Genomic DNA, 25,789 nt, shown 5'->3' with positions numbered 1-25,789 from the left:
GGACGGCGGGCGCTGCCAGGGTGGTGACAAATGTAGTAGCACGCTGCACTGCGTGTCCTTGGCTGGGCAGAGAGTCACCTCCAGCAGGCTGCTGGGTGGGCAGCGCGGATTGTCCTGCCCGTGGGGTGGCTGTGTGGGTAGGATGGGTCAGCAAAAGCCTGCACAGGCAGCAGAGGCCGGAGTTGGATGTCAAATATATTAGCTCTCACTTTTTTTAATCAGCCTAACCATAGCCCTGATGAGGAAAACTTCTGGGAGCGGGTGTTTTTGTCCCCTGCCGGGGCAGAGCGGAGGCCAGACTGCAGAAACTCAATGCAGCAGACCCTAGCTAAGGAAAAGTGCCTTCTGTAACCCGCACTCCCAACCATTGCTGCCTCCTTTAACGTCAAAACCCAACTCTATGTTCCTCATCTATCAGCTGCTTGTACTCTCCTCGGGCAAGAAGCAGGCTATACTCTCAATTCCTACACACCCCAAACCAACCACGTCATCCTCCTGGACCACAAGCAGGGACAGCCTGTGCGCTCTTCATGCAGCAATGGTCCGTGGCCGAAATCATGATCCGAACTGTGGGTGGGTTTGCTGCTCCCGTGCACCGCCGGCAAGTCTTGTGTCGCAGCTGAAATGCGGGTGGGACGTGCTGAGCCCGTGGTTACCTGGGCTGGAGCTGCAGGTCCCAGGCTGCTCGTCACGCTCTGCGCTCGTACCGGCAGGATCCTGGCAGCGCAGGGGCAGCCGTGCGGGGCGAAAGCTGAGCCCCCTTCCCTCTGGTTGCTGGGGAAAGAAGTCTAAGCGGCAGAAGGTTCCTCGGAGTGATAACAAAGAGAACATTGTCTGCAGCGCCGTGTTTTCTAATTGCCAGCATCATACTGTGAATGTTGAAAAGCAGGTGGAAAAAGGTTGGTGTTCGTAGGCCCAACGTTCCCTCTGCAGCAAACGGCGGGTAGAGGGAATGCTGGCTGCAGCACCGGCTGGGCTGCGCTGCCGTCCTGCCCTATAGCCCTACAATCCATACGCACGTAAAGAAATCCTCTGCTCCCTGCAAGCCTTCAGCGGGAAACACTAAGTAAACCTAAGGCCCCTGCAGCCCTCGCAAACCGCAGTCACGGGGCGGAGGGTGTTTGGCCGCCGTCTTTGCACCCTGCTCAGCTGCGAAGCCGCACAGCGCTGCCAGCGTATTATTTGCCTGCGGACAAATAAAGACCAAATGGAAACCCTATATCCAGCCCTGTGCGGTGCAGCTGCCCCGTCTTCCATCTGAAAGGGCTCCTCGGAGCCGCCTGCCGTGCGCCTGGGGAGACGTCCCTCCCGGTAGGCAGGCTGGGGGGCTGCAGCCAGGGTTGAGAAGAGCGACGAAGCTGGTGAGGGGTCTGGAGCACAAGTCTGATGAGGAGCGGCTGAGGGAGCTGGGGGTGTTCAGTCTGGAGAAGAGGAGGCTGAGGGGAGACCTCATCGCTCCCTACAACTGCCTGAAAGGGGGTTGTGGGGAGGTGGGTGTTGGCCTCTTCTCCCAAGTGATAAGTGACAGGACAAGAGGAAACAGCCTCAAGTTGCACCAGGGGAGGTTCAGGCTGGATATTAGGAAAAATGTCTTTCCTGAGAGAGTGGTGAAGCACTGGAAGAGGCTGCCCAGGGAGGTGGTGGAGTCACCATCCCTGGAGGGGTTCAAGGAACGTGTGGACCCTGCTAAAAGGAGCCCTTTCGGTGGCATGTTGCATCTCGCTACAAGCAGCTGAAAGAGACGGGAGCCTTTCCCTTCCCAGTTTTTTTTGCATCTTTCCTTAGAGCCTGGCTGAAACATCCTACTCGTCTGGCCTCACTCCTCCCAGCTCAGCTGTGGGTCCAGTTTCAAAGCAAGTGCTGGCAGATGGCTGCTGCCAGCCTGCCCGACCCCTCCGACCGTGGGGCTGGTGGAGCCGCTGGCTCTGGTGCCCACCAGCACCGTGCTACTCTGGGAATGGCTCAGCCCGGAGAAAGCATCTGTTACAGCTTGTGAGGAGCACGAGCCTGGCTGGGCAGGAGCCTGAGCGGCCGCAGGATGAAACCATCATTCCCGGCACCCTGGAAGTTGGTCTGGTGCGGGTTTTCTAAAGAAGACTTGCTTGTCAGTTGTAAAAAATGTCTTCATCTCTTGCTAAAGGAGGCAATCTTCATGCCTTCAGTCACTTCTCCCGGTTGCCATGATCGAGAGGTTGTGTGCAGGCTGTGCAGCATCAGAGGCGATGAACGGGTGATAGACGGGCAGTCTCTGAGATGCAGCATCTTGAAGGGTCCCCAACTGCAGCAGCGCAGCAGGCAGTGTCCTCCAGCTGAGTGCAACCTCTGGAGAAGGTGAAAGATGGACACTGGTGACTTCTGGCACCAAGAAGAAGGTCTGACCTCAGCTAAAGTCTTACAACTACAAAAATAGGTTCACCGCCCTCAAAGTTGAAGAGGAGCCAGATGTGCCTTCAACCAAAGGTCCACATGACTACACAGCCCACCAGGAAAAAAAAACCACACTGAAAAAAGATCAGAGTTTATTTTTCACAGCCCTTTCCCATCCTAGATCCCTTGGCCTTGTCAGCTCTCCTGGGGGTGGGGGGGGGGTGGGGGGGGAGCTACTCCTGTTTGTATGCTGAGAGCAGCTCAGCGTATTTTCTCCCGGTGGGATGAAGGGAGTCACCACACACACTAAAGCACAGAGAAATACCCCTCACATCTGCTGCTCCCCGTGGGTCCATCCCGGGGCCGGATGGTCTCCAACAGCAGATTGCAAATTAGAGAACACAAAGATGGGTCCAAATGTATTTGGAGGTCGATGGTGGGGCCTTTGGATATGAGAAAATTGGAGCATGTGGATGAAAAAGGATGTGCCGGGCCCTAATTCACAGCAGCGCTCTTCCTGCACTGCTTTGTATCTAGGAAATAACTAAAAGAAGACAATTGTTTTGAGAAGAAAAGGCTCAGAAAATAGAAAAATAAATACATTCTTCCCTCCCCTGCCACCTTACCTACCAAAGGTAGCCACAACCTGAGAGGTTTACGCTGACTCCCGTGATCGATGGGCCAGGGCCGTGCAGGAGCCTTGCCGTGGTGTAATGACCCCCCAGGTCATCACAGGTATGTGCTGCGAGGCAACGTTGCATCATTTTGTCCTTCAAAGTAGCAAATTAGCCAGCCCAAAATATACTGGCATCCCTAAATATACCTGCAGCGAGGGCGGATAGAGGCCAGGGACACACACAGGGAGCAGCTCAAATTAGAACTAAAATAACCTACTTGATTTTGCATTGATTAGCAAAGAGTAATTCACCCTCCAAACACCACCGTGCTGTTGGGTTTGGCTTAAAATAGCCTGAAAGCCCTCTGGCACAAGACGCTCCTGTAGAGCTGTGTACATGTACAGCTCCGAGCACGTCGGAGCAGGGCTGCGACGCCTATTAGCAGCCGGGGGGGTGAGGCTGCAGGAGGGAAGGGATGAGCCATCCGTGCCCCAACGCCCCGTCCGCAGCTCGCCGTGCCACCGGGCTGCCGGCAATTCCTTGCAGGAGAGCCGGCCCCTCCAGGGCTCCCCTGGCCCCTCGGCCACCCCGCGAGCCCCAGCACGGCGAGGGTGGGCTTGTCCATCGGCAAACTGCCTGACTGGGACTGAAACACACAAAAGCCCCAAAGACAAAGATCAGTTTAGGCACCTGCTACATTACAGCAAACTCTTTCCTCTACAGGATCCTTCCAAAACAAATGACTCAGAGAACTAATAATTAGCCTGAAGCATTCAAAAGGCTGCTGAAATAGTATTACTTCGTCGTGACTCATCAGAATCTATTTTTGTAGCATTTTTAGTAAGGGGTTGGAGCCCCCCCCAGCCCCTCCTGCACGAGGGCATAAGCCTGGGCAGGGAAAGCAAGAAAAGTGCTAATGCTAAAAACCTCTCAGTGTGTGCGCAGTGTCTTTGGGGGTCTAGGCGCCCGTTCCTAAATCCTGTGTATTTACCCTAAGATCCCAGTTGCTTTTGTGGGTAGCTACAGGCAGTGCTGAGATTATAGAGCTGTGCGTGTGTTGATTTTTATTTTTTTTAATGGATTAAATCCTCAAGGCAACGCTCTGCATTAAAGCTCCATTCCAGATTAGCAATCCCACACTAAATTCTTACGTGAATGCTCTTACACTTGACCAAGAGGCAAAAATGGGCTACACTGCACTAAAAAGAAGGCACTTTTCTTGACTACAGTTCATGCAGACAAGCTGCTTCCCTTTAAACATCCAGTATACATTGTTGTAACTGAGATGGGGTGACGAGAGATCTAATTTCAGTGGTTTTTCTCGCACACTTCAGCCAGGTTCTTCAGCTCCTCCTTGCCAAGCAGTGTGTGGCAATGGCACTGCACAGCCACATTGCTTACCGAGACTCGGACAGCACCCAGCTGCGACCGCCCTAAAACAGTCTGCGAGGGGATGAGAATGCTCCCCTGCCCCTGTCGGGGTGCGGGGCTCGGGTGATGCCCCCCGGGGTCTCTGCTGGGGCTCTCCAGGCTCCCGGGCATCTCATCTCGCACCCTTCTGTGAGCAGTAAAAATGAAGTCTTGCAAATACCCCAGCCGTGTCCCCCGACTTCTTATTTTAAGGGAACAGGATGGGGCAGGTTTGGTGGCTCCCAGAGAACAGTGGCAGGATGGAGAAGATGGTGGTGGGTACCCTAAGGGGTAAAATACACCCGGTGACAGGTCCGGGACACCGGAGAGCCTTGGGGACATCTGCTGACCTTCCGAAATGGGTGTACATAGGCAAAGGGCACTGGTGGGAGTAAGGCCCAGCGTGGCCGTAGGTCAACAAAATAAGAGAGCTACATCTTATAGACAATGCCAAGCTCTGCTTTATTTTCATCAGTTTGATCAGTACAAAAGCAGACAGCGTATGTTTCACTTTTTATTCTTTTTCATTTTAATTAACACTTTACAAAGTACAAAATATACTGTCATTTATTTTGGAACATTAGGATTTTTTTCTTTTTTTCTGTTTTGTTTTGTTTTGTTTTTTTCCATACAGTACATAAATCTCAGCTTTTCAGCATAAGACCAGCAAAGAAAAGAAGCGTGTGCACTCGCTGGGAAAGCAAAGCATCCACTTCTCAGCTCCACACTTCGTGCCCAGAGCACGATCCTCACCCGCTGCCACCACTCCCTCTGCCCCGTGGCATAACAGTCCCCCTCGCGCAGAGGCCGGCACGAAGGTCACCGATGCTTTCGGTCTCCCCTACGCCTTCTGCCCCCGAGCTCTCACGAGCTGCTGCCTGCGGACGCGGTGCCCGGCCCCACTGACCGCGGCCGGCACTGCCCGCACGGCGAGCAGCCTTCCCGGGGCCGCAGCCCGGAGCAGGGGGTGCAGCACGGGCCCCTGCACAGGGTGGACCCCCCCCCGAGTCAGTTTGCATTAGTCTGGTAATTAAAGGGAAAAAAATACTCCTTTTTTGCTCGCCCCCAAAGGAAAGGCTCCCGTGGGGTTTCTGAGAGGTGAGCAGGGAGGAGAGGCTGCAGGAGGTCGGGGTGCCCAGGGCTGCCTGCGTCCCCAGCCCGACCTCATCCAGTTCGGTGGGTGTCTGAGGCCAGAAGTGGTATTTCACTTTTACAGAGAAAATGATACATAAATAACTTTTTTTAAGAAGGTTCTACAGATTTGTGTTTCCTCCCCGGGCGGCCCAGCACGGCCGTTTGAAGCAGCCGGGGAGCAGAGGGGCAGACCCTGGTCCAAGCTGGGCAGCCGCTGCACCAGGAGCCTCTCTGCTCTCTTGGCAGTTCTAGAAATTCAGGTCAATGCTATGACCATCCCGGGCACCTGGGGAAAATCTAGGCTCCTTCTTAAGTCCAAAAGAAGGGGAGAAAGAGAGAAATGCTTAGTCTTGTTCAAGCCAGTTGAGACACTAATAAAGTGGCAATGCACCATGGCCATGGAAGGGCTGATCCCCACCCGTCCAGCTCTGAATATGCCCAACGCAGCGGAGTTATGGCGTAAACCTGCCCTGTGACCCTGCAGGGTAACAGCTCACTGCATTTTAGCGCAGAGGAACCAAACTACAAATCTGTCCTTTAGCACTGATGAGGACGATGAGGCTCCCTCCATGCAACGCTCCCTCCAAACGAACCCTCCCGGGTGCCTTACGATGCCCAAAGACCAGGAGCCAACTGACGCGAGCCAGCGCCGTGCTGCGGGGCCGCAGCCGGACACATTTGTGAGGTGGGGCTGCAGATCCAGAGTGCGTTCCCCGGGCGCTGCGGCACCGAAGAGACCCCAGATCCCACCACCACCAGGACCTGCTGGCACGGCTCGGTGGCGGGAGCGGGTAAGCGTGTTCACCGAACTGAGGTCATCACACTCCCTAATGTTAGTGAAAACAAGGGGAGAGCGGGCTTACCAGGGGAGTTAATGGAGAGAGGGAGGGAGACAGGCTCTTCCAAAGGCTGAATCGGAGCATCCAAAGCCGGATCCTGCTGTGAGTCACTGCCCGGCGGCCTCTTTCTCCCCTCTCCTGCTTGTCTGGCAGGACAAGCGTCACTGTGCTGTCACTGCCATCCCCGGCTGCTGCAGAGGCAGCGCGGAGGAGGAGGAAGAGGATGCGCTGGGAGAAAACACGGCTGCCACAGTGCTAAAAACAATGGCCCACTCCTCAGCTTGGTGTCTCATGAACCCCAGATCCAAGCCTGCGGCCCACGCAGAAGGGAGGGACGACGGGAGGAGTGACCCACAGGCAGCGGGGACAGGGGACTGAGCACAGCCCTGGGCTGGCGAGAGGCAGGTGAGTGCCACCACCCTCCGCATCGCCAGGCCCCTCATCCGGGCACTAACAGCACTCAAACGCAGTTCTCGCACCCCTGCTATCAACGGCCGTTGGATTAGCACGATTATTTTTAGCAGCAGTAGCAGCGAGGTCTTTGGGTGAGAGGGGAGGGCAGCCCCGGCTCCAGCACAACCAAAAACACCGGGAAAAGACTCTTCCAGTGCCTCCGGGGAGCTGCAAAAGCACCTCAGCTCCCTGCCCCAGGGACACTGATGTGCTCCTCCATTCCCCCACGCTACCGGAGCCGTTCACAAATGCAGAGCAAATAAAAACCCGGAGGAAGGAAGAATAGAGACAGTGTGGCTTGGGCCCCGCAGGGCTGGGAGAGGGGACCCCGGCGGGCAGGCTCTGGAGGAAAGCAAGGGCACAATGCATTTTTTAATTCTATGATAAAGCTAAAACAAGGCTGAGGTCATCGAGCCGGAGCAGACAGCGTCTGTTCCTAATGGTCAAAGGAAAAACTGGGCATTCCTACTGCAGAGCCATCCTTTTTGTACACTGAACCTCCCAAGCCCAGCCTGGTCCTGCACGCGCTGGCGCGGGGCTGACCCCGCTAAACAGCACCGGCACAAACGCGCACTGCAAGGGAAAACACGGAGGTTTGCTCCCAGAAAGGAGACGTTCAAAATTCAGTGGTTTCTTCAAGAACAGGACTAGTTAAATAGGCTGCCGACGCGTACTGCTGCAGATGAACGGCGTGGCTGGGTGGGAGAGCCCTGCACACCCCCCGTGCCCCAGGGCTGAGCCGCGGTGGGAAGGGTCCCTGCTCCCTGTGCGGGCCAGTCCTGCCCGGAGGCCACGCCGCCCTAGGAAGGTCTGCGGTTCCCGCAGTTGCAGCAGCAGAGCCAGCTCTTTAGGTAATTTCAGTGACCTCACAAATTCAAAAAAATCACAAGGCTGGCCTTAAAGTGATTACAAGAAACAACTACAACAAAAGGCTGTGGGTGTTTTCTCCTTTGTCCTATGCATACAACCGCCTCGCCCCTTCCTTCGGCTTCCCACATGGAAAATGCTCTTTCGTTCTTCCCACCGACCACAAACCCAAACAGGAGACTGCTGGTCTCCTTCAGCAAAAGGGAAATTCCCTCCGCATCCCCTTCCAGCCGATGGGAATGACTCCGTGCGGACAGCGAGGACGCGGAGGGCAAGGCGGCTCCGTTCGCCGGGGCTGGATCTCCCGTGCGACCTGTTCGCCAGAGCAGCCCCCCGCCAGCCTGAGCCCGGTGGCTGCTCCAGCCCGTTTCAGCAGGCAAATGGGGCTGAACGCCTCTTTTGGGGCCTGAAGGAGCATTAATGCTCACAGCAGCCATCCCAGCAAGTGGGGTGCTTCCAGCAGCATTCCCACAAGGGCCAGGAAACCTGGAAAACTGTATTTTTCAAGTTACAAAAGAGCTGGTAGGAATCCTTTGGGAAAAAGCAAAAGCTTATTACTGTAATTGCAGAGAGGTGGTTTCAAATCCTCAAGGCGCTGAGATAGCAGCAGAAAGCTGAGCGGAGCAGGGGGACCCCAAACTACAGGCAGCCTCCAACGGCATCTTCCCAAACGCACCATGCAAGAGAGACACTGCCTCTGCCACATCCACACAGGGAGGAAAAAAGCAACCAGCCCCCCAAAATGAAGGATGAAAGGACCCTGTTTTTTGGCATTATCTTTTAGGGTTGGGAGGACATCGGTAAAACCGCTGGGTCTGCCTAGAGAGGGACACTCGGCAGCTGATCAGCTCTCCTATGGTACAGGCAGAGGACAGAGCTAAGACAGAGGGGAGCGAAGCGCTCCCACTCCGCTCTCAGAGATATTTCAAAATTTCAACCTTGCCAGATTCCTGCTGGGCAACTCCATCAGTCTCCAATCCAAAATCCACCCACGCGTCATTTACAAAATTCCGCAGAAAGCTAAAAAAGGATGAAACCAAAAAACCGAGGGAGCCCAGGGAATTAAGCAGCTGCTTTGCAGCCACCCCACCACTGGCGCAGCCCGGGGCGGTGCCGAGCTGCGCTGGCCGTGGCCACGCTCGAGCAGGGCAGCCGGGGCAGGAGGTGTGCGGCTGCCGTCCCTCCGCCGCTCCCCGAGCCTCGGCTGCAAGACCTACGGGCTTTCAGCTGGGCTGAGCTGTCTGGGGTTCGTGCTCCCTCATGGTCGGGCCCCCACCAGAGCCGGGGCAGGCAGCGGCACAGGTAATCTCCGCAAGGGAATGACAGAGCAGGGAAAAGCTATGACACGTAATCTGCAATTACAAGGTAACATTCAGTCCCAAGCTTCCGTATACAAATCATCTTCCCAAGCTGAAGGAGAAATGGCTGGTGCTGTCTAGAGAGACCAAGAAAGGGACATCTTGGCTATATACGTTCCAAAGAGGTATGTTTCTCTGCACGTTCATACTCTAAAATTAGAATATACTTTGATACATACTTCATTTATTTCCCCTGCTTAAACCAGGGTCTGTGCATTGCTCCACGCTCACCAGAGCTTCTGCAGGGGCTACTGCTGCTACAGCCAGGATTTGCTGATCAGCCTCCAGCGCACGCCCCGTGTTGCCGAGCCCAGTCCTTTTCTTCGCCTGTGCTAACGAGAGCTGGTATTTCAACCGCGCCGGGCTTCATGAAAATTAAACAAAGGCGGAGGCGAAGGGATAGAAAACAGAGGACTGAAGACAGCAAAATAACTCAAGATTCACCATCGAGCGTTTCCCTCCCAGGTGTCCTGGGAAGGTCCCACAACCCTCGCTGGGATGCGCACAGAGCGTTTCTGTACCGGCTCAGCGCTGCCAGGATGCCCGGGGGATATTGCTGGCCCCTGACACATAGGGCCCACGCAGGGTACAGACAGACAGACAGACACATGAGTGCGCTCATGGGGAGAAGGTATCTAAATCTGGAGGCAGATCTGCACATCTTGGCCAATGTAAACACACCCCAGCACATGCTATAATGCATAAATACTATTTGGCAAAGGATTGCTGGGTTTTACTCTCTAGCACATAATAAAAGTTTAATCCAATCCAGTATTTGCAGGCAGGAGTGGAACAGGTAAGTGAGATGCCTTAAGCTGCTTAGTAGAGATGTCCACAATAGTCATAGTAACAGAGAGAAAAGAAATCCTCATCAGAACATTATTTCTTGTCCATCACCGAATGCTGCTGTGAGACACCTTCGCTCGGGAGCTAGCAGCCGACGCTCAGGCTTGGGCTGAACGAAGAATTTCTCCCTCGTCATTATCAGAAAATACCAATTATCCAGTGCCAAGACAGGAACGTTTGCTCTCCTTGAGCACTGACTGTGCCGACACAGGACCCGGCACCTTCTACTCAAGCCGTTGACCCCTAAAGTAGGGAATTTGAATGCCCTGGTGCTCTCAAACAGTACGTGTGGGTACACGGACGGGTAAACCCACAAGGATGTGACTAACCGCTCCGGCCACAGTGCCCGACACCACCATCACCTCAACACACACAGTGGTACTTGGAGGCTTTCCCCCAAGGCGAGGTTGAGCAGCGGAAGATTTTCTGAATACCGGGGCTTTGGGAGGGCTCGTGCCACCCTTGCTGGGATGGTGCTACCGGGACAAACGCAGCCCCCGGGGGTCACTGGGCTGAGCGGGGAGGCTGGGCAGGGAGAGGAGGTCTGTTTGATTCAAAGAGGAAAGAGAAGAATGAAAATACTTTTGTGTTCACAACAACGAGCAAAACCGCGTACATTCATATTTGCACAACTAAAAAAGAAAAAAATAATTCCTTTACATCACTCGGTACTCCAGCTGCCCCCGCCTTTCCCCTGGCCTTCCCATGCCTGCCCACTAACAGGGACCTCCGCAGACCCCTTACTGCCGCACCACGGAGACGTGGGGGAAACTGCCAAGACGGAAACAGGGGTGCCCACAGGAATAGAGAAGCCGGGGCCGACACCACGGCTGCTGCAAGTCAGCACGGACCGAAGCCATGGCCCTTCCGCAGCCGGGGCAGTAACGGCCGCACTCGCTTACGCCAGGGCGGGCTGCTCCCTTTGTAACAGAAGAAAATTGAAGCATTGTAGAGCAAAGCTAAGAAAAGACGGGAAACCATTTCTTTCAGAGCCAGACTGGTCAAACACATGCAGTTTATCCTCTAATGTCCCAAACAGCTTCCCTACCTTCACGGGATGTCAGAGTCATGCTATTAAACCCTCGTCCCCGGGACACACTGTGAGACAACAGGTCCCCGAGCGGGGCAGCCGGCGGGGGAACGCGCTGGGAGCTCGTGCCTGGGGATGGCAAATCCAGCCCCTGCAAATGCATCGCACACGCCAGTGTAGTCTCTGAGCAGAGCTGCTTTCTGCCTTGCCTCTCTCAGGTGTCTGCACGCTGCTGAGAGCATCAGGTGCGTCAGAAGAGAAGTGGGTGCTCACAGAGCTGTGCTGGAGACTGAGTGACCTCCTCGGCTATGTGCCCCCCGCGTTGCCCTGCCTTGTTTCCCTCCCAGCGTCTGCAGGACAAAACTTCACGTTTCGGAAAATTTAAGCCTGAAAAACTTCTGTTGGATGCTTTTCTTGGCTAAAGCAATCATGACCTTCCAGTAACATTTTTCTTTAAGTGTCAGTCCTGAAAATCCCCACACCTGCTCGGCATGGCATGTATTAAAGGAGTAAATCACTGCTCGGTGCCATCTGCAACCCCACAAGCAGGGTCTGACACCAACAAGCTTTGTGTTAGAGACCAGGGTTGATTCTTCTCGGACCAAGAGCATTCCCTACCTGTGCCCCTGGGAATGGTAACACTGAGCTTGGAGTTAAAAATACATTTGGAAGCAGCAGGATGATGTTTATACGATGAATGCTCTTTGTAAATGGCATTACCATTAAGTGAGTCTTAACACTAACGTCACCCACTGCAGGTGCCACGACCTCTGTGCTCCAGCAAACCCAAATACTTCCATTAAGGCCTCTTTATGCGAGAGAGGTTAATAGACGCCACTGGAAGCACAGTATTTCAGAAGCTCTATCAACTGCAAACCAAACTGACTTCAATCTCTGAAAAGGAAGAGAAAGCTGCACAACCTTATGCAAGGATGCATTTATGGGGCAGACTGAAATCAGCAACCTGAAAGTGCCGAAAGGTCAGCTGCAAGGCAGCACCCCGCTCCATCTGGCGAAGCGTAACCGAAATATCAAAATAGGGGATGTTTTGGGTAAAAACCTTTCCCCACCTGGACCCTAACAGCACTCCTCGTCAGCAGGAACCTCTTGACGACAAGATGCAAAGACCACACGCTTCCAATGACTGGGTTCGAACAGCCTCTCCTACTTTCAATGGGAAAAGACCCTCCAACACTTCCATCTATTTAAAAATAACCCACTGATTTAAGCTCCGCACAGGTCAACAAATGGGAGTTTCCCAATAAATACCAGAGGTCTGTGTTAGCCACAGGTTGCCTTCTGGCCACCGAGCCACCACCAGACACATCTACCAGGAAACCACCCACCCGCAGAACGCGCCCACAGCCTCGCGCGGAGACGCTGGGCGAGGCCACCATGAACCGGCTCCGGAGGAGATGCGGCGACAAGCCCGGGCCACCCCGAAGACCTCGCGTGCGGGCAGCTCAGGAGGTGCTCCCCGCGGCTGACACCCGGACCCAGCCTGGGCCGGGGGAAGGTGGGTGGCACGGGCACCGGCTCGGTGCCTGCGGGAACTGGAAGCCCCACTGCAAACCCCCCAGCCAGCGTCTGGGCAGGCACTTTGCAAATGAACCATCACTACTTACAGGCTGAAGCAATTCAGGGCAGCAACTAAAATACACGTAAAGAAAAAGGAGCAACTTCCCTACAGTCTCTGTGCTTGAGGCACCAAACTGAAGAGGAACAGGGTGTTTCTGAAACAGGCAGGAAAACCCGACGCTGCAAATCGGCGTGGGTCTCTGCCTACTCGCAGCAAGCCGAGGAGCCACAGCTTTGCTCCAGGTCGCTTCGCTGCTGCTCTTTGCTAAAAATGTCTAGAGAAATTCCGAGAGCGTAATAAGTATTCATATTGCCTATATACTTGAATTAAAAATATATGGTGAATAAATGTGTGTATACAGCACTTACTACATATACATACACACACAGAGCGTGTGCCTAGAGTATACACACATGTACTCACACAGTATATATTAACCTATATTGCTCAAGTATATATGCTATGTACAGTATATAGCCATACGAACATAAAACACAGGTATTTATATAAGTGTACAATAGAGACATACTAAGTATTTCTATGTAAACACTATACAATTATATGAACATATGCACACACTTGCACAGTAGAAAGGAATTTGCAGCCAACATCTAATTGGGGCAGGGGAAAAAAGACAAAAACCTACGTAGTAACACACACAACATGAGAAAGGTTGAAATTTCTAAGAAAACAAAGGCCTCAGAGAAACAAGGAGGGCGCAGGAGGGCTATGCTCTCCGTCCCTGCCCACCCCTCCTTGCAGGGCTGGAAACACTTTTTGCATTTCGCTGTTTGGTGAACGTTTGTGCAACGAGAGGAATCGAGAGGGCACGGGGAGGGTCCCGCAGCGTTAAGGTGATCCCTGATTAGCAGCAGCCACGGCCAGGTGAAAGGCTCCAGAGAGCCCAGCGGGGACGCGGGGGGCAGCGCGGGTGGCTGACGGGTAACCCGGGCTTTCAGCGACGCGGCCGCCCAGCCGAAGGGCGTCCCACTAAGACATGCTCCTCCTTTTATCCACACGGCATTGAATAGCACAATGCCAGGGATGCTCAGAGACATTATCATCATAAGGCATTTAAAAAAACCAGAAAGACCCTTCAATTTTTCTCCCCCTCAAAGGCCAGATGCCGGGAGAGCAGGAGCTGTTGAGCAGCTTAACGGCCACTGCTTTGGGCTCATTAAGCACTGTGGTGTTGTATTATTATTATTATTACTATTAATTTTTTTTAACAAAGCCCCTACAGACCCCTTCCTGCCTTATCCACAAGGTCTCACAAGCAACACCACTGCGCAAGTTTGCACCGATCCTGCCCGCGCGCTGGACGGCCCTTCCCCAGGGCTCAGGTTCAAGGTTCAACCAATTCTGCCTAAATTCAGAGTATCTCAGTTCCCACCAGCAAAGCGACATGGGGAACACTAAAGGGAAAGCATCAAACTACCCCAAGTTGTCTGAAACAATCTTTTTGGTTTGCAGGACAAAACAAGAGAGGAAATTAAAAGGTGAAGCCGAGGACGATGGCAGAGACAGAGTCCCTCAATGGCATTTTACACCTTGTGAATTTTTCAGGCTAACTTTCTCCTGCTGGGACATCAACCTGCTTTGTGAAGTTTTGAAACACCCCAAAAATTTCTACAGCTTTCACAAATTTAAGGCAGACTCCCTTGGGAAAAAAAGTGGGAAATTTAAATTAAAAAATCAGCCTCTAAGATAGCCTGAGTGCAAAGTTAAAAAAAAAAAAAAAAATTAAAACCTATTTTTTTCGCTTTCTCTTAAGGCTCAGTAAAGTTGGTGCTTGTTTCAAGTAATTCCTTACCGTACATGTCGCGGTCCTTACAAAGCAGCACTAGCACACGCAGAGGGCAACACACGTTGCTCTCTGATGCGGAAAGCGGCTAAATAATCATTTTCCAATGGCTGACAAAACCCAGGAGCACAAAGACAACCCCGTCCTGGTGACACTGTCCACGCACACAGGGAGAGCTCAGGCTCAACTCTGCCGATCAGAAAGCCTGGCTGGCAGCTCAGTAGCCATACACCAACTAGCGCGCTGGTATCCCTCTCCAAACAAATCCTGCACAGTCCTACAAACACCCCGATCTGCCACCCCAATGAGAAACCCTTCAACAATTTACGCGGTGAAAAGCTACCGACCGCCCTGCCACATTCTTCAGCTCAGCTCACTGCCAACGACGCTGTGCAGATTCCCAGAAAACATCCCCAAGTGCTTTTTTTTAAAATATCACACCACACAGCCTGTGCTCACTTCCTTACGGCACGTGGCAGGAGACCGAAGCATCTTTCCAACCGAACATCCAGAGACGCATGGTGCCGCACCTGGAATAAACCTTTACTCCAGAAATCTGGAGTGAATATAATGTATCATGGGGCAATTCTGAAAACCCATGTAAAGGAACAGTAAAATGTACTGTTCGGTAAAGTACAAAACACGTGCCTAAGTGTTCCTCAGCAGGGATGCTTTAACTCAGCTAGGGCCTACAAAGGAAAGTTGCCCACGCTTTTTCCCGTGGATGCTCCGGTTCCCTGGCTAGCTGCCACACAACATCCCACTGATGAAAAAGCAGAAAGATTTGAAACTCAATGTCTGGGTCCAGCAGCACCAGAAACCACAAACGTTAAGCTCAGCCCTCCAGCGCCGTGAATGGAGAACTAAACAGCAAGCCCTAAGCCGGTGTTTGTTTGCATGTCCAACACACCGGTACAAACCATACCTGCGGCGTGATCCCAGGTGCTTGCTTACTGCCTCCAGACTAACGCAAAGCCCTGGCTCAAACCCGCAAGACACAGCGTCAGCAGAACCATGCTGGAGGCTGTCTCTTAAGCGAGGCTGGAAAGCCCTCACTAAAACTCTTAAGACCTGCAATTTGTTCACATCAAAAATGAAATTGGAGTAAGTCTGGAAATGCAAGAGATCCTTGGGGTCCTGACCGTAAAAGCAGAGTCCTCTGCAGACAGCTCCTCCTTTCCACCACCCCTCGCTGCATGCTCACGGCACGGTGCAGACTGCTGGTACCTACGTCTTGGGTGACGCTTGCTCTGCCGGCACCCGGCACCGCTGTCTTCCACAGTGCTGGGAGTGGCCACAGGCACGATTCGGAGGCGGGTGCCACCATGGGCCTCAACGCTTGGCTCCCGCTGGCCCGCAGCTTTGGCTCAAGCCAGGAGCAAACACACTCCTGCTGCCCCACGGGAAAAGCCCACATCATCTTCGCGCGACAGGACCAGAAGGAAATGCCTCGGGTTTTATACGTTTTCAGCACCATTCTGCTTTCAAAGGGCTGCCCACTGAACCCTACAGAAAAACCCGGGAGGCCAGTCCCCAGCTGGCAGTGATTTCCACCCTGGTGATGAAGGAGGTGACGAAAGACTGCAGGAGGGTCCCAGCAGGGCTTGGGCACCCTCCTGGCCCTGGTGGGGACAACCCGCTGCGGCTTTTGGCCGAGGTGGCCTGGGACGTGCAGGAGCAGCTAGGCAGGGACCCCAGGCAATGCTTCGTGACCCCATGAATGTGTGCGAAGTGGATGGGAAAAAGCCCGCGGGGACAGGAGAAGAGATCCCTCCCTCCCCTTGCTGGCCCTGGGGGACAAGGGCTTGGGGATGGCTCTGATGTGGGGGTGAGGGGACAGCAGCTGCCCTGGAGCCAGGGACATGGTGGGAGGACACTGGGGGCAGTGGGAGGGTGACTGGGGAAAACTGAGCTAAAGCAGCTGAGTTTCAATGCAGACAGAACTCTCGGTGCCAGGAGGTGGGCCAGAGCAATGCTCCCCCTGCCCAGGTTTTCTGGGAGCAGCCAGGCTTTGACTGCAGGGAGAAAGGGAAAATTCAAACAACTGGATATTTTCCCCTTTTCCAACGCCAAACAGTTTTGCCAGGGGAAACAGAACCCAACTCCCATCCTATCTCAACATACGCAATGACGGACAGTCCTCAGAAAGTCTGATGCGAGGAGACAAGCCAGCACTATGCGACGTCTTTTCTGTTTAATTCCACATTTCATTTTGTTTACGGTTTTCAGGGCTCTCTCTGAGCAAGCAGCCCATCCATCCCAGCCGTGCTGCGAAGCTCTCGGCAGAGCGCCCGCACATGCGGCCATCTGCACCACCGCGCTTCGGGGAAAGACGGGTGTCCCCGGGCAGCTCCTTCCACACCGAGGACATGGGCAGGTTGCACTTCGCCTTGGGAGCTGAATGTCAGGAAACCGTCCGAACTTCCTTTCCTCCTGCCCCTCATTCATAAATTTAATAAAATAACAATAATAATAATAATAATAATAATTAAAACAAAGGCTTATTGGAGCTGTTTCTGCTCAACTTTCCACAGTCTCTTTTCATGTCACTCTCTGGAATCAGATTTTTCAAGAAATACTGTGAGAAAAAAAGAATAATAATAATAATAATTATAATAATAATAATAATTATAATAATAAAAAGCATCTGGAACCAGCTCAGAAGATTTCTAATGCTTTTCAGCTTGACTGACTTGGAGTGCATTGACCACACCGTTTATATTTTCTTCAGGTACCTGCAAGAAAAGAAAAAGGAAGGTCACGCTCTAGCAAAAGCCAGGGAGGGATGGTAAGGAAAGGAGAGGCAGGAGACAAAGCCAGAACAGTCCCAAGGAGCCAGGCACTTTGCTGGTGAACAACTGAACTCCGCTGAGAAAGGACTCCGTCTGCAAGAGACACCCTCCGGTTCAAAAGCGTTAACCCGTGGTAGCCCCAGGAGCAAACATTGTAAGTGAGATCTGGCTGTTTTGCTGTCTGCACGGTGGGTGCTGGTGGGGAGGCAACTGTTTTGGGGTTTCCCTTTCCTTCTCCTCTTCCTCTCCCCTCCTTTCCCTTCCTTTCATCGGTACAGCACCTCGCTGGGGTGAGCAACGCTGACCCTGTGGATGGTCGTGTACCACCTCCCCTCTTTTTACTGGCCCTGGCAGACGGCGGAGCAGCTGCTCCCCACCTGGGAGCGCAGTCGGGCGAGAGAAAACCTGACAACCCTTTCGGCGCTGTCACTGCGCCAGCGCTGGGTCTGGCTCAAGAGAGCCACTGCCTGTCCAAAAACCACCTTATTTCTTGCAATTCCCAACACAGCTTTCCCAGAGAGGAGGAAAGGGGATGCCCAGGTAAAGCTCCAAGAGTCCTTGTAGCTCATTTATCACCACAAATATTCCAGAGACTTGATTTATGCCTGAAGGCATTTGTACACCAGGAGCTCACTCACGCAAGGTGCCTGTGCTGATGGATCTATGTGGCTGCCTAAGGGCCCCGTGAGGCTCTCTGGGGCATCCTACAGGTTTGGGACCCAAAAGCGTGGGTGGGGAGACCACGTTGGGTGACGGGGGGACATGTCCATCAAAGGACGAAGAGAACTACCAGTCTGCTTGTGGTGGCAGGGTCCCAGATGGCGTGGCATAGCACCTGAGCTTTCTTATCCAGTCTTGTGATGAGACTTAACCATACCAGTCCTTATACAAAATTACTAGTGGGTGTCTTTTCACACTTACTGCAAGAAAAGCCCCTTGCAACAGAAGATGCAAAAGATCTCAGAGCAACCGTCATTGGTAGAAAAGAATACCACAAATAAAGTTACCTCAGACAGAAAAAAGGCATCTGACCGTTACATAAACTCAAAGACGACACTCAGGGGACAGGCAGCTAACAGCTCTTGGAAACTGGAAAGGGGATTGAGGGAAAAATAAGTTATCTGTGAGCTGCTGCAAGAAGCCAAAATAATTCCTGTTAAGTAAGCTGAAGACGGGACTGCCTCCTCTGCGAGGTATCTGAGTCCTGGGCCAGGAGCACAATACCTGGCCTCACTGGACACTCTCCAGAGCTCAGACAGTGGAAATACAACTGCACTATGATTTTCTGCAAGGCTTTTAACAAAACTGAGGAAAAAATCCCATGAGAAACAACAAGAAAAACGTTCAGTTTTCCAATGGTAAGATGGAATAGGAGCGGCTAACTCTGATGATGTGTGAACAAAGTCAGCCGGGAAAGGAAGAAAATAATCTTAAAACAACCATATAGCAAATTCTTCTGGGTTACGAAGAAAACCCCAGCAAACCTCCACCGTAGGAAATAGGACTTCGAGACGGGACTCTCCACTGCCTCTCCTCCATCGTTTTTCCCGGTATGTTGAACACTGCAGTGGAAGAAGCTGTATGACTCTCTGTTTCTCCAGAAGATAATGAGAAAAGACATAGGAATCAATTTTGCAAAACCCATTTTCTTAGCCAGCCCCAGCGGATGATCAGCAGCTCTCTCCATATGCTCCTTAAGTGCAGTACAGGAGCAGGAGGAGGCAGAAGCGGCCGGTTCTGGCCCACTGGCTTTGACCTGCACGGACCCACCTCCTCGCTGAAACAAAATGGGCTGAACCTTCACTCACTGCAAAATGTTTGACTTCCTTAACATCAAGGAAATGGTCTCAATCATGCCACACGCGTTTGGGCCGGATTTTCTCCAGGACAGATGTGCAAACAGTTTCGATTTGTAGGACACATCCTAATTTGCTACCAGTGCAGAAGTCCCCCCTGTCTCTGCCCCGCAGAAAAGATCCCTATCCCAGGGCGGCTGGCGCAACATGTTCAGTTGCCAGCCATGGCAGACCAAAGCATCTACCACGAAGGGAAAAGTAAAGCTCCAAACTACGTCCCAGACATAGCTTCAGCCTCATTAGATGCAAAATGCTGGTGAAGGCGAGCAAGACACCTCCGAGCACATGAGAGCGAGAGCACCTGGAAAAGGCAAAAGGGACTCTTCTCACTTGGTCTCTCTAGAGGGAGCTGGAAACCACAGCTCTCTCCAGCCGGACCTTATGTCACCCAGGGGACACGCCAAAGACCTGGAGGTTCCCATCTCAGCATTGTCTCCCAAAGGGATTTCTTCTCAAGCACAGGTCCTGATTTCCAGGGCAAACGTCTACAGCTACAGCACTGCAGGAAGACCTGAGTATTAACAGCCAGGTCAAATAAAAAATTAAGTGACAAAAACCACCTTAAGATGCACAGAAAAAAAAAAAGATCAGGTCAGAGGGAACAACAAGCTTTTATAAAGCACTCTAAATCGTTGACAACAAGTACTGAACAACCTTAACTAAAGAAAGGGAGGATGTAGAGAAAGGATTCAAGTTGCACTTAGACCTTGAGAAATGTCACTGGAAGTCAAGGTGTCTGGGTAGCAAAGTTAGGGAAAACATGACAAAATCTAGGTCAGGGCCGCAGCCAAGAAACCAGCCTAGAGCCAGCAAGCACACAGCCCAGGCAGCACTCCCGGGGCAAAGTCAAGCAGAGGAGGGCTTGAAATGCACCTTCCACACGGTGGAAGGATTTGAGAACTAGAATAGCAGTGTCCAGATGAAAAGGCTTTTAAAACCGTAAGAAAAGAAAACAGCAAGTAGCAAGGAAAATGCTAAAATACTGATTTGAGTAAGGAAGATCTGCAGACCTTAATGCATGGCCCAAATAACACCCTGCTAGCTGCTCGGAGGCAGGGATCTGCCGGGCTCAGATGCAGCAGGATGAGATGCTTTTAAAAGGCGGAGCTGCCTGCAGAGTCATCACAATTGTATGGCACAAGTTTTAAGTGAAATATCTATTTTACCCGACAGGGCTTAGCTCTCCAGATACTGCTTGACAACTAGAAGCACTCTGCTCCTTGTGCTCTGCACAGAAAGCATGCACCTGGGGCCACAACAACAGGTAGGAATGTAAGGCAAAGCTAACAGTATTGATTTTAAAATGGTGTTTTATTAGCTTATCTTATCAGCACAGTTAATATTCAAGAAAATAAGACAAACATATATAACACTTTGACCTTTGCTATCAGGAATAATATTTACTTTTACTCTTTACACACATGACTTATAGGCTGCAAATGGTTCACACCAACTGTGAAAATCTGAAGTAATTAGCTGAAAAAAACCCACCTTGAGCTCACTGGAGCTTTTACAGGTGAAAAGTAGGGCCTGGGCAGTGAATTTACAGTGATGACAAGGAGAATCATAATGCAATAAAGGGCACATATAAGAAAAAAACCCCAAAAGCACAAAGCAGCTGAGTTTTGTTAGTTTTGTTAGTGCACGGGCTACTGACTCCCTCCCTCAGGACTTGGGGAATGGGCTCCAAGTCAAATGCCATTCTGTTGGTGGCTACAGGCATAGCAATTTTCCTTTTTCAGGGAAATTCCTCATTTTTGAGGGTGTCCTATAACAGCCAAAGGAAGAGCAGAGGTAGGCTTAATGCCAGTATAAAAGAGAAGAGAACCCTACACGAATGGCAAGACCCTCATGCTGATGACTGTGCTGCAACTGCTATGGGCACTCATGAAAACAAACATGGCAACACCCTTCTCTGCTTCAAAATCACCTTCCCTTGCTGCGCTGCCAATTATTGCTATTTTATCAAGGGCCTAGACCATGGAGGACGATGCAGAGACAGCAGAGCTAATCGGGACTCACAGAAGGGTCTCAAAACGCAAAGGTTAGGGCCACGCGGGTACCAAGAGATGAAGGCAGGGGTCTGGTATTGGGAGACTCTCCAAAATAGTTCTCACCCACAAAGGCACCCTCCTGAGAGTCTGGAGCCTCTGACTACATTTGCAGGAAAACAGAGGGGGTTTGTGGCTGTTTCTAATAAAAGATAGTGACGCAGTGGAAGAGACTGCTCAGGGAGGTTGTGAAGTCTCCATCACCACAGGTCTTTAAGGACTGAGACCAGCCCTTTGCAAGAATGACACTTCCTAACGCTGTTTTGCCTTGGGGTAGGGCTGGGCTCCGTTCAGGAGCCTCTGACCCAGGGCAGCCACAGCCAGGAGGCTGGAGAGAGGTATCTGCTGGGCTATGTCAGAGCAAAGGCGCTCCAACAAGCTCTCCAGATGGGAAATTATGTTCTCATCATGAGTATTCTCCCAGGGAAAAGATCTCTCCTATTCCAAAGAAGCTGACTTAATACTCACCAACGCGTGATCAAACTTAAAAGTACTGATGTAGTAGGCTGGGATGTCAGCTGCGGCCAAAGGCTCAGAAATCTGAGCGACAATTCCACATTCATCTATGGGGGAGATAAAAAGATCAATCATTATCTGAATGGCACCTGTCAGTCTCGCAGAAATCCTGGGTCTTGCCAGCTCCGTGCCTATAGAGGGAGGAGTTTGTCTTCACAAACTCCAATCAGAAGGGATCTCCATAGTAAAACGTGTTCCTTCTCACAGAATCAGGCTCTTTGGGCCACCGCAATACATTGCACATCTCATTTTATTGCCTTCTTTTTGTTACAGAGAAGTGTAAATTCCCAAAAGGCACAAAACATTAGAACTGGAATAATTTTCGGAGGTCCAAAGAAAGGCAATTAATGACGTTCAGGAAGGAAGCACCAAAACCAGTCTCATATATCCTTAAGCTCCATTTTTCTCTTTAGTTGTTGCTGTTAAGCACTTTGTCCTACATCTCTGAGAGGGGAGATGTGGACCCGCTGGTTGGCCTGGACACACGGTTGGTTCCTAGACCACAGCCCACCACAGCCCCCGGGGATGGGATTTCACGCCAGTTTAAATGGTTATCTGTCCTGTTCATTGCAGATCAATGGTAGAACGTTTTCAGATGAAATCTGAGTTTCCCTGATCCAAATCGAACATTTCAACTTGATTCTAAGCTAACATATTCAACATCACATATTTAGGGGACTGGCAGGTGTCCTGATGTCCCATCAATGACATATACCATTTCATTTCCACATATTTTGCCTCTGAGATGCCTAAAGAGAAGGTGCACGAAAATTCCCTTCTTGCTACTTTTGTTTGTCTGGTGTAGAAGTAGCAATTGAGTATAAAAATTGGCCAAACATTTTTCAGAAATGTTCTCAAAGCCTGTATTTTGTAACTGTTTAGAGACCATGGGAAGGAGCCCCAGTGTTTTCTGAAAATCAGGCCTTTGTTGCGGTATTCAGATCAGACTCCTTAAAATTACAGGGGACATAAAATAACAAGAACACTTATGCAGCTGTTGAAGCACTTGCTCTGTGTTACTTAGGTCCAGTATTCTTTTGAGTAGAGAGAATGTTTGCAGCACTGGATGTGAAACAGGTCTAGGAACAGGACTCCCACTTGGACTGCTATAAATCTATCCTAAATCTACTAAAGCCATGGAGTTGCCCAAGGACTGCGCTGGAGTACGACAGTGCCTTCTGACCACTGATGTCAGTAATCCACAAGGCATTCCCGTGCCATCTTTTGTCCACTTTTTCTCTTTAAACAAGAGACCCAGCTGTAGCTACCTCCAAAGTCCAGCAGATGAATGCAACTTGGATGGAGCTGTCAGGCACATAGCACTTTCAAAAGTGTATTTAGAAGTCTAACTTACGAGCTAGGAGTCAGACTCCTCCTGTTTGAAAATCTGAGCCTGCAAAGTCATGTTAAGCTGCTGGCTCTTAAAAAGCCTCAGCCTCAGATGGATTTTTCCACCATCCTTGAAGGCCCTGAGGCGACTGGCTACCTGTGCACCAACTGATCGTCCAAATGTTTACCTACCGAAGCCAAGAGGCTGCCCACCAATCCGCACCATCTTCCAGAGTTCGCCAGATGCACTTGTAAACAACAAATTATTAGGAAATCTGTAAAAGAAAAGGAACACCAAACGTGGCAATTAAAACACAGCAGTGTGTCAGATTCTGCCTGCGGGAATGCTGCTGCTCCCGTGCCCCTGCCCTGCTTGAAGCCAACAATAGCGGCGGCGGCAGCTCGGTGAAACTGAGAGAACTCAAGGCAAGCGGGACAGACGCACCTGCCTGCCCCTCCAGATGTCCTACGGTAAATCAGCATCTGATGCTGGAAGTGTGCATAGGCTCCCAGAGAGGCACGGAAAAAGACTTCTAAGAAACAGGCCATGCCCCAGCTTTACAAACGTCGAGACTGTTGATCTGAAGGCTTGATTTGAGCTGCATTTAGAAACACCTAGGGACAGAACATGTTTCCATACCTACTCTCTTAGGAATGTGAACGGTGACCACCGTTTTTGTGTCTGAGCATCATCAGTGCTTTTTCCATACCACCCCTGGGAGGCCGCCGGGACCCCTGCCGAGATCCCCATTTCTTAGCAGGGGAAAGACCAGTGGCTAAGACACTTGCCCAAGGTCAGGCAGGCAGTCTGTGATGGAGAAAGAATTGGTTGCCCAGGTTCCCCAAGCACCAGGCCGCCGCTCCAACCCTCTAGCCTCTCTTAAAGGCAGTCAGAGGTTTATTCTAACTAAGGTCAAATAAACTTTCAAGAGAGCAATTAATAGTTTGCAAAACAAGTCCCTAGGGCAGGCAGGAATCAAACCCAAACACTGCACTGTGTGTCAAAAGCAGATCTATGCGTTGCATCTCAGCGCAGCACCCTGTCTAGCCTCCACACCTCAGAGACTTCTGTGATGTGAAGCTGCAGAATTACACACACACAAACAGGCTGAGGTTTGCTCCCTAGCTGACTTTCTCCTTGCCAGACAAACGAGTCATGGGCTCCCTCTGCACAGGGATGACTCAGTACATTATCATCACAAGGAGAGTCCACAGCAAGCCCAGCCATGTGTAAAAGCAAAGCAGGAGGACAGCATCACTGATGTCCCCACCCTACTTTTGGCCTTTAGCAGTAAAACTTCAACCACGTACACCAGAATTTTTTGGGTTTTGCTTTTAAAAGCAAAACTAATGAACAATGGAATAAAAATGGCAAAATCACTTTGCTCCAGTGTTCCTCTTTCAAAAGTGAGATAACCCTACATTACGTTGGCTTGTGATTTCACTGAGGGCTTGGACAGATGAGCCCAAAATTCAGGAGCTGGAACTAACATGCCAGACTTCACTCAGAAAAGTGACAGGGTGTACAGGCACATGAGACCCACGCAATGAAGCTCCCAAGAACTAACATGGAGGAGCTTAAGCTGCTTCCTGCTCCTTTGAGAACATCCCGGGTGCTTTTTTGGGGTCCAGGAGAACCTAAGACCAAAGCTCACCTCTGCTGTGTCTGGACATCCATGACCAAGGAGATGTAACCCTCAATGAGAGAAAAGGAGAAAAAGCGAATATGTCCCGAGTCTTCGTTGCCCACCACTGAGTCTTTTACTCTGAAGAAATAGAAGAGAACAGCATTAACTGTGGCTAGAAGAGCAAAGGAAGGCTTTTAAAGCAGATATAGCCAGTGAAACCAGAAACGTTCGTACACTGACATAGGGAAGTGACAGTGAGTCCTGTCACATTATACTGCTTTTCATTTTTTTTTGATTTTGCAGGGGAAAAAAATGCCAGTCCCCACAACTGAAAAACCTCTCCCATCCCTGCCCCCAGGTCCCCTCACAGGAGGCTGTGGGCCAGGAGCCACAAGCACCAACGGGCAGCAGCACAGCCAGCCGTACATCCTCTGGTCGTACGTGGATAAGCAGCACATTGATCACGTCGCTACTCCCAGCTTCAATCTGAAAAGGCGCAGCTTTCCAAAGCCAGCGGATGTCTTTGGGTGCCCTCAATCTCCTATTTGGCTTCCAGCTGGCAGGACAACCCTCCTGAGCCTGTGAAACTTCCCTCCCTAAGTGCAGAGGACCGCAGCAGCATAAGGCCACAGCAGATCCCTGGGCATCCTGGAGAAGCAACGTGAATTTGTGCCTCCAGACGCCAGCCACACCTCCCCCGGGAGCCCATCTCCCTGCTGGGACCTACCCATTGGAGTAAAACATGACATCCATTAGGAGTGTAGCAACAGTGGGAAGGGTATCTGGATCCAGGCTGGTGACGCAGAACATATTACTCGGACTGGAAAGGGGATGAATGACAGGCCTCTGAACTGAAAGAGACAAACACACAACTATGAAACCACGTCTGCAGCAGGTTCACGTCCCACCAGACACATCATCCCCACACCGGCAGCGGCCACAGAGAAAACTGACAGCGTTTGTAAGAAAGTTCCTCATCGCTGAAGCCCTGCCGGTTCTCAGACAGGGACTGAGGAGCCTGGGGACAACCTGCTCTTGCGGTGCTCTCCCCGGGGTACAGGGTGAGACCATCCTGAGTACCCTGCCCTGCACGGGGCACAGGTCAGCTCTCTGCTCGCAGGTGCTTTCAGGCCATCGGGTGCATCTACATGAGACAAGGGGCAACTTAAAGGAGATGCCAACACAAACTGGAAAGTAGAAATAAATTCAGGCTTCCACCATTTAAAAGGCAGGGCTATGGAAGGCATTTCTCCGGCTGTGGTTGCTGGCAGCGCACCCTCTTTTCCCTCCTTTCTGGGGGCCTATTTTGCCAT

At 51.5% G+C, this 25,789-nt stretch overlaps 1 protein-coding gene across 1 annotated transcript in view; it reads right to left on the bottom strand.

Moving 5' to 3' along the window:
• Positions 1-15,538: 15,538 nt before the first annotated feature.
• CASTOR2 (cytosolic arginine sensor for mTORC1 subunit 2) overlaps positions 15,539-25,789 on the bottom strand; it is a 125,626-nt gene continuing 115,375 nt past the window's right edge. Inside the window, exons 5-9 of the mRNA XM_059829345.1 lie at positions 25,204-25,327; positions 24,504-24,614; positions 23,041-23,123; positions 21,472-21,566; positions 15,539-17,039 (exon numbers count right to left, since the gene is read on the bottom strand). Coding sequence (XP_059685328.1) covers positions 16,974-17,039; positions 21,472-21,566; positions 23,041-23,123; positions 24,504-24,614; positions 25,204-25,327 — 479 coding nt within the window. The 3' untranslated portion in view covers positions 15,539-16,973. The remainder of the gene's footprint in view (positions 17,040-21,471; positions 21,567-23,040; positions 23,124-24,503; positions 24,615-25,203; positions 25,328-25,789) is intronic.

Source organism: Gavia stellata, chromosome 25 (genome assembly GCF_030936135.1).
Source record: "Gavia stellata isolate bGavSte3 chromosome 25, bGavSte3.hap2, whole genome shotgun sequence".
Taxonomy (NCBI): domain Eukaryota; kingdom Metazoa; phylum Chordata; class Aves; order Gaviiformes; family Gaviidae; genus Gavia; species Gavia stellata.
The sequence above is the reverse complement of the archived record's forward strand: the minus strand, read 5'-3'. Positions and strand labels throughout refer to the sequence as shown.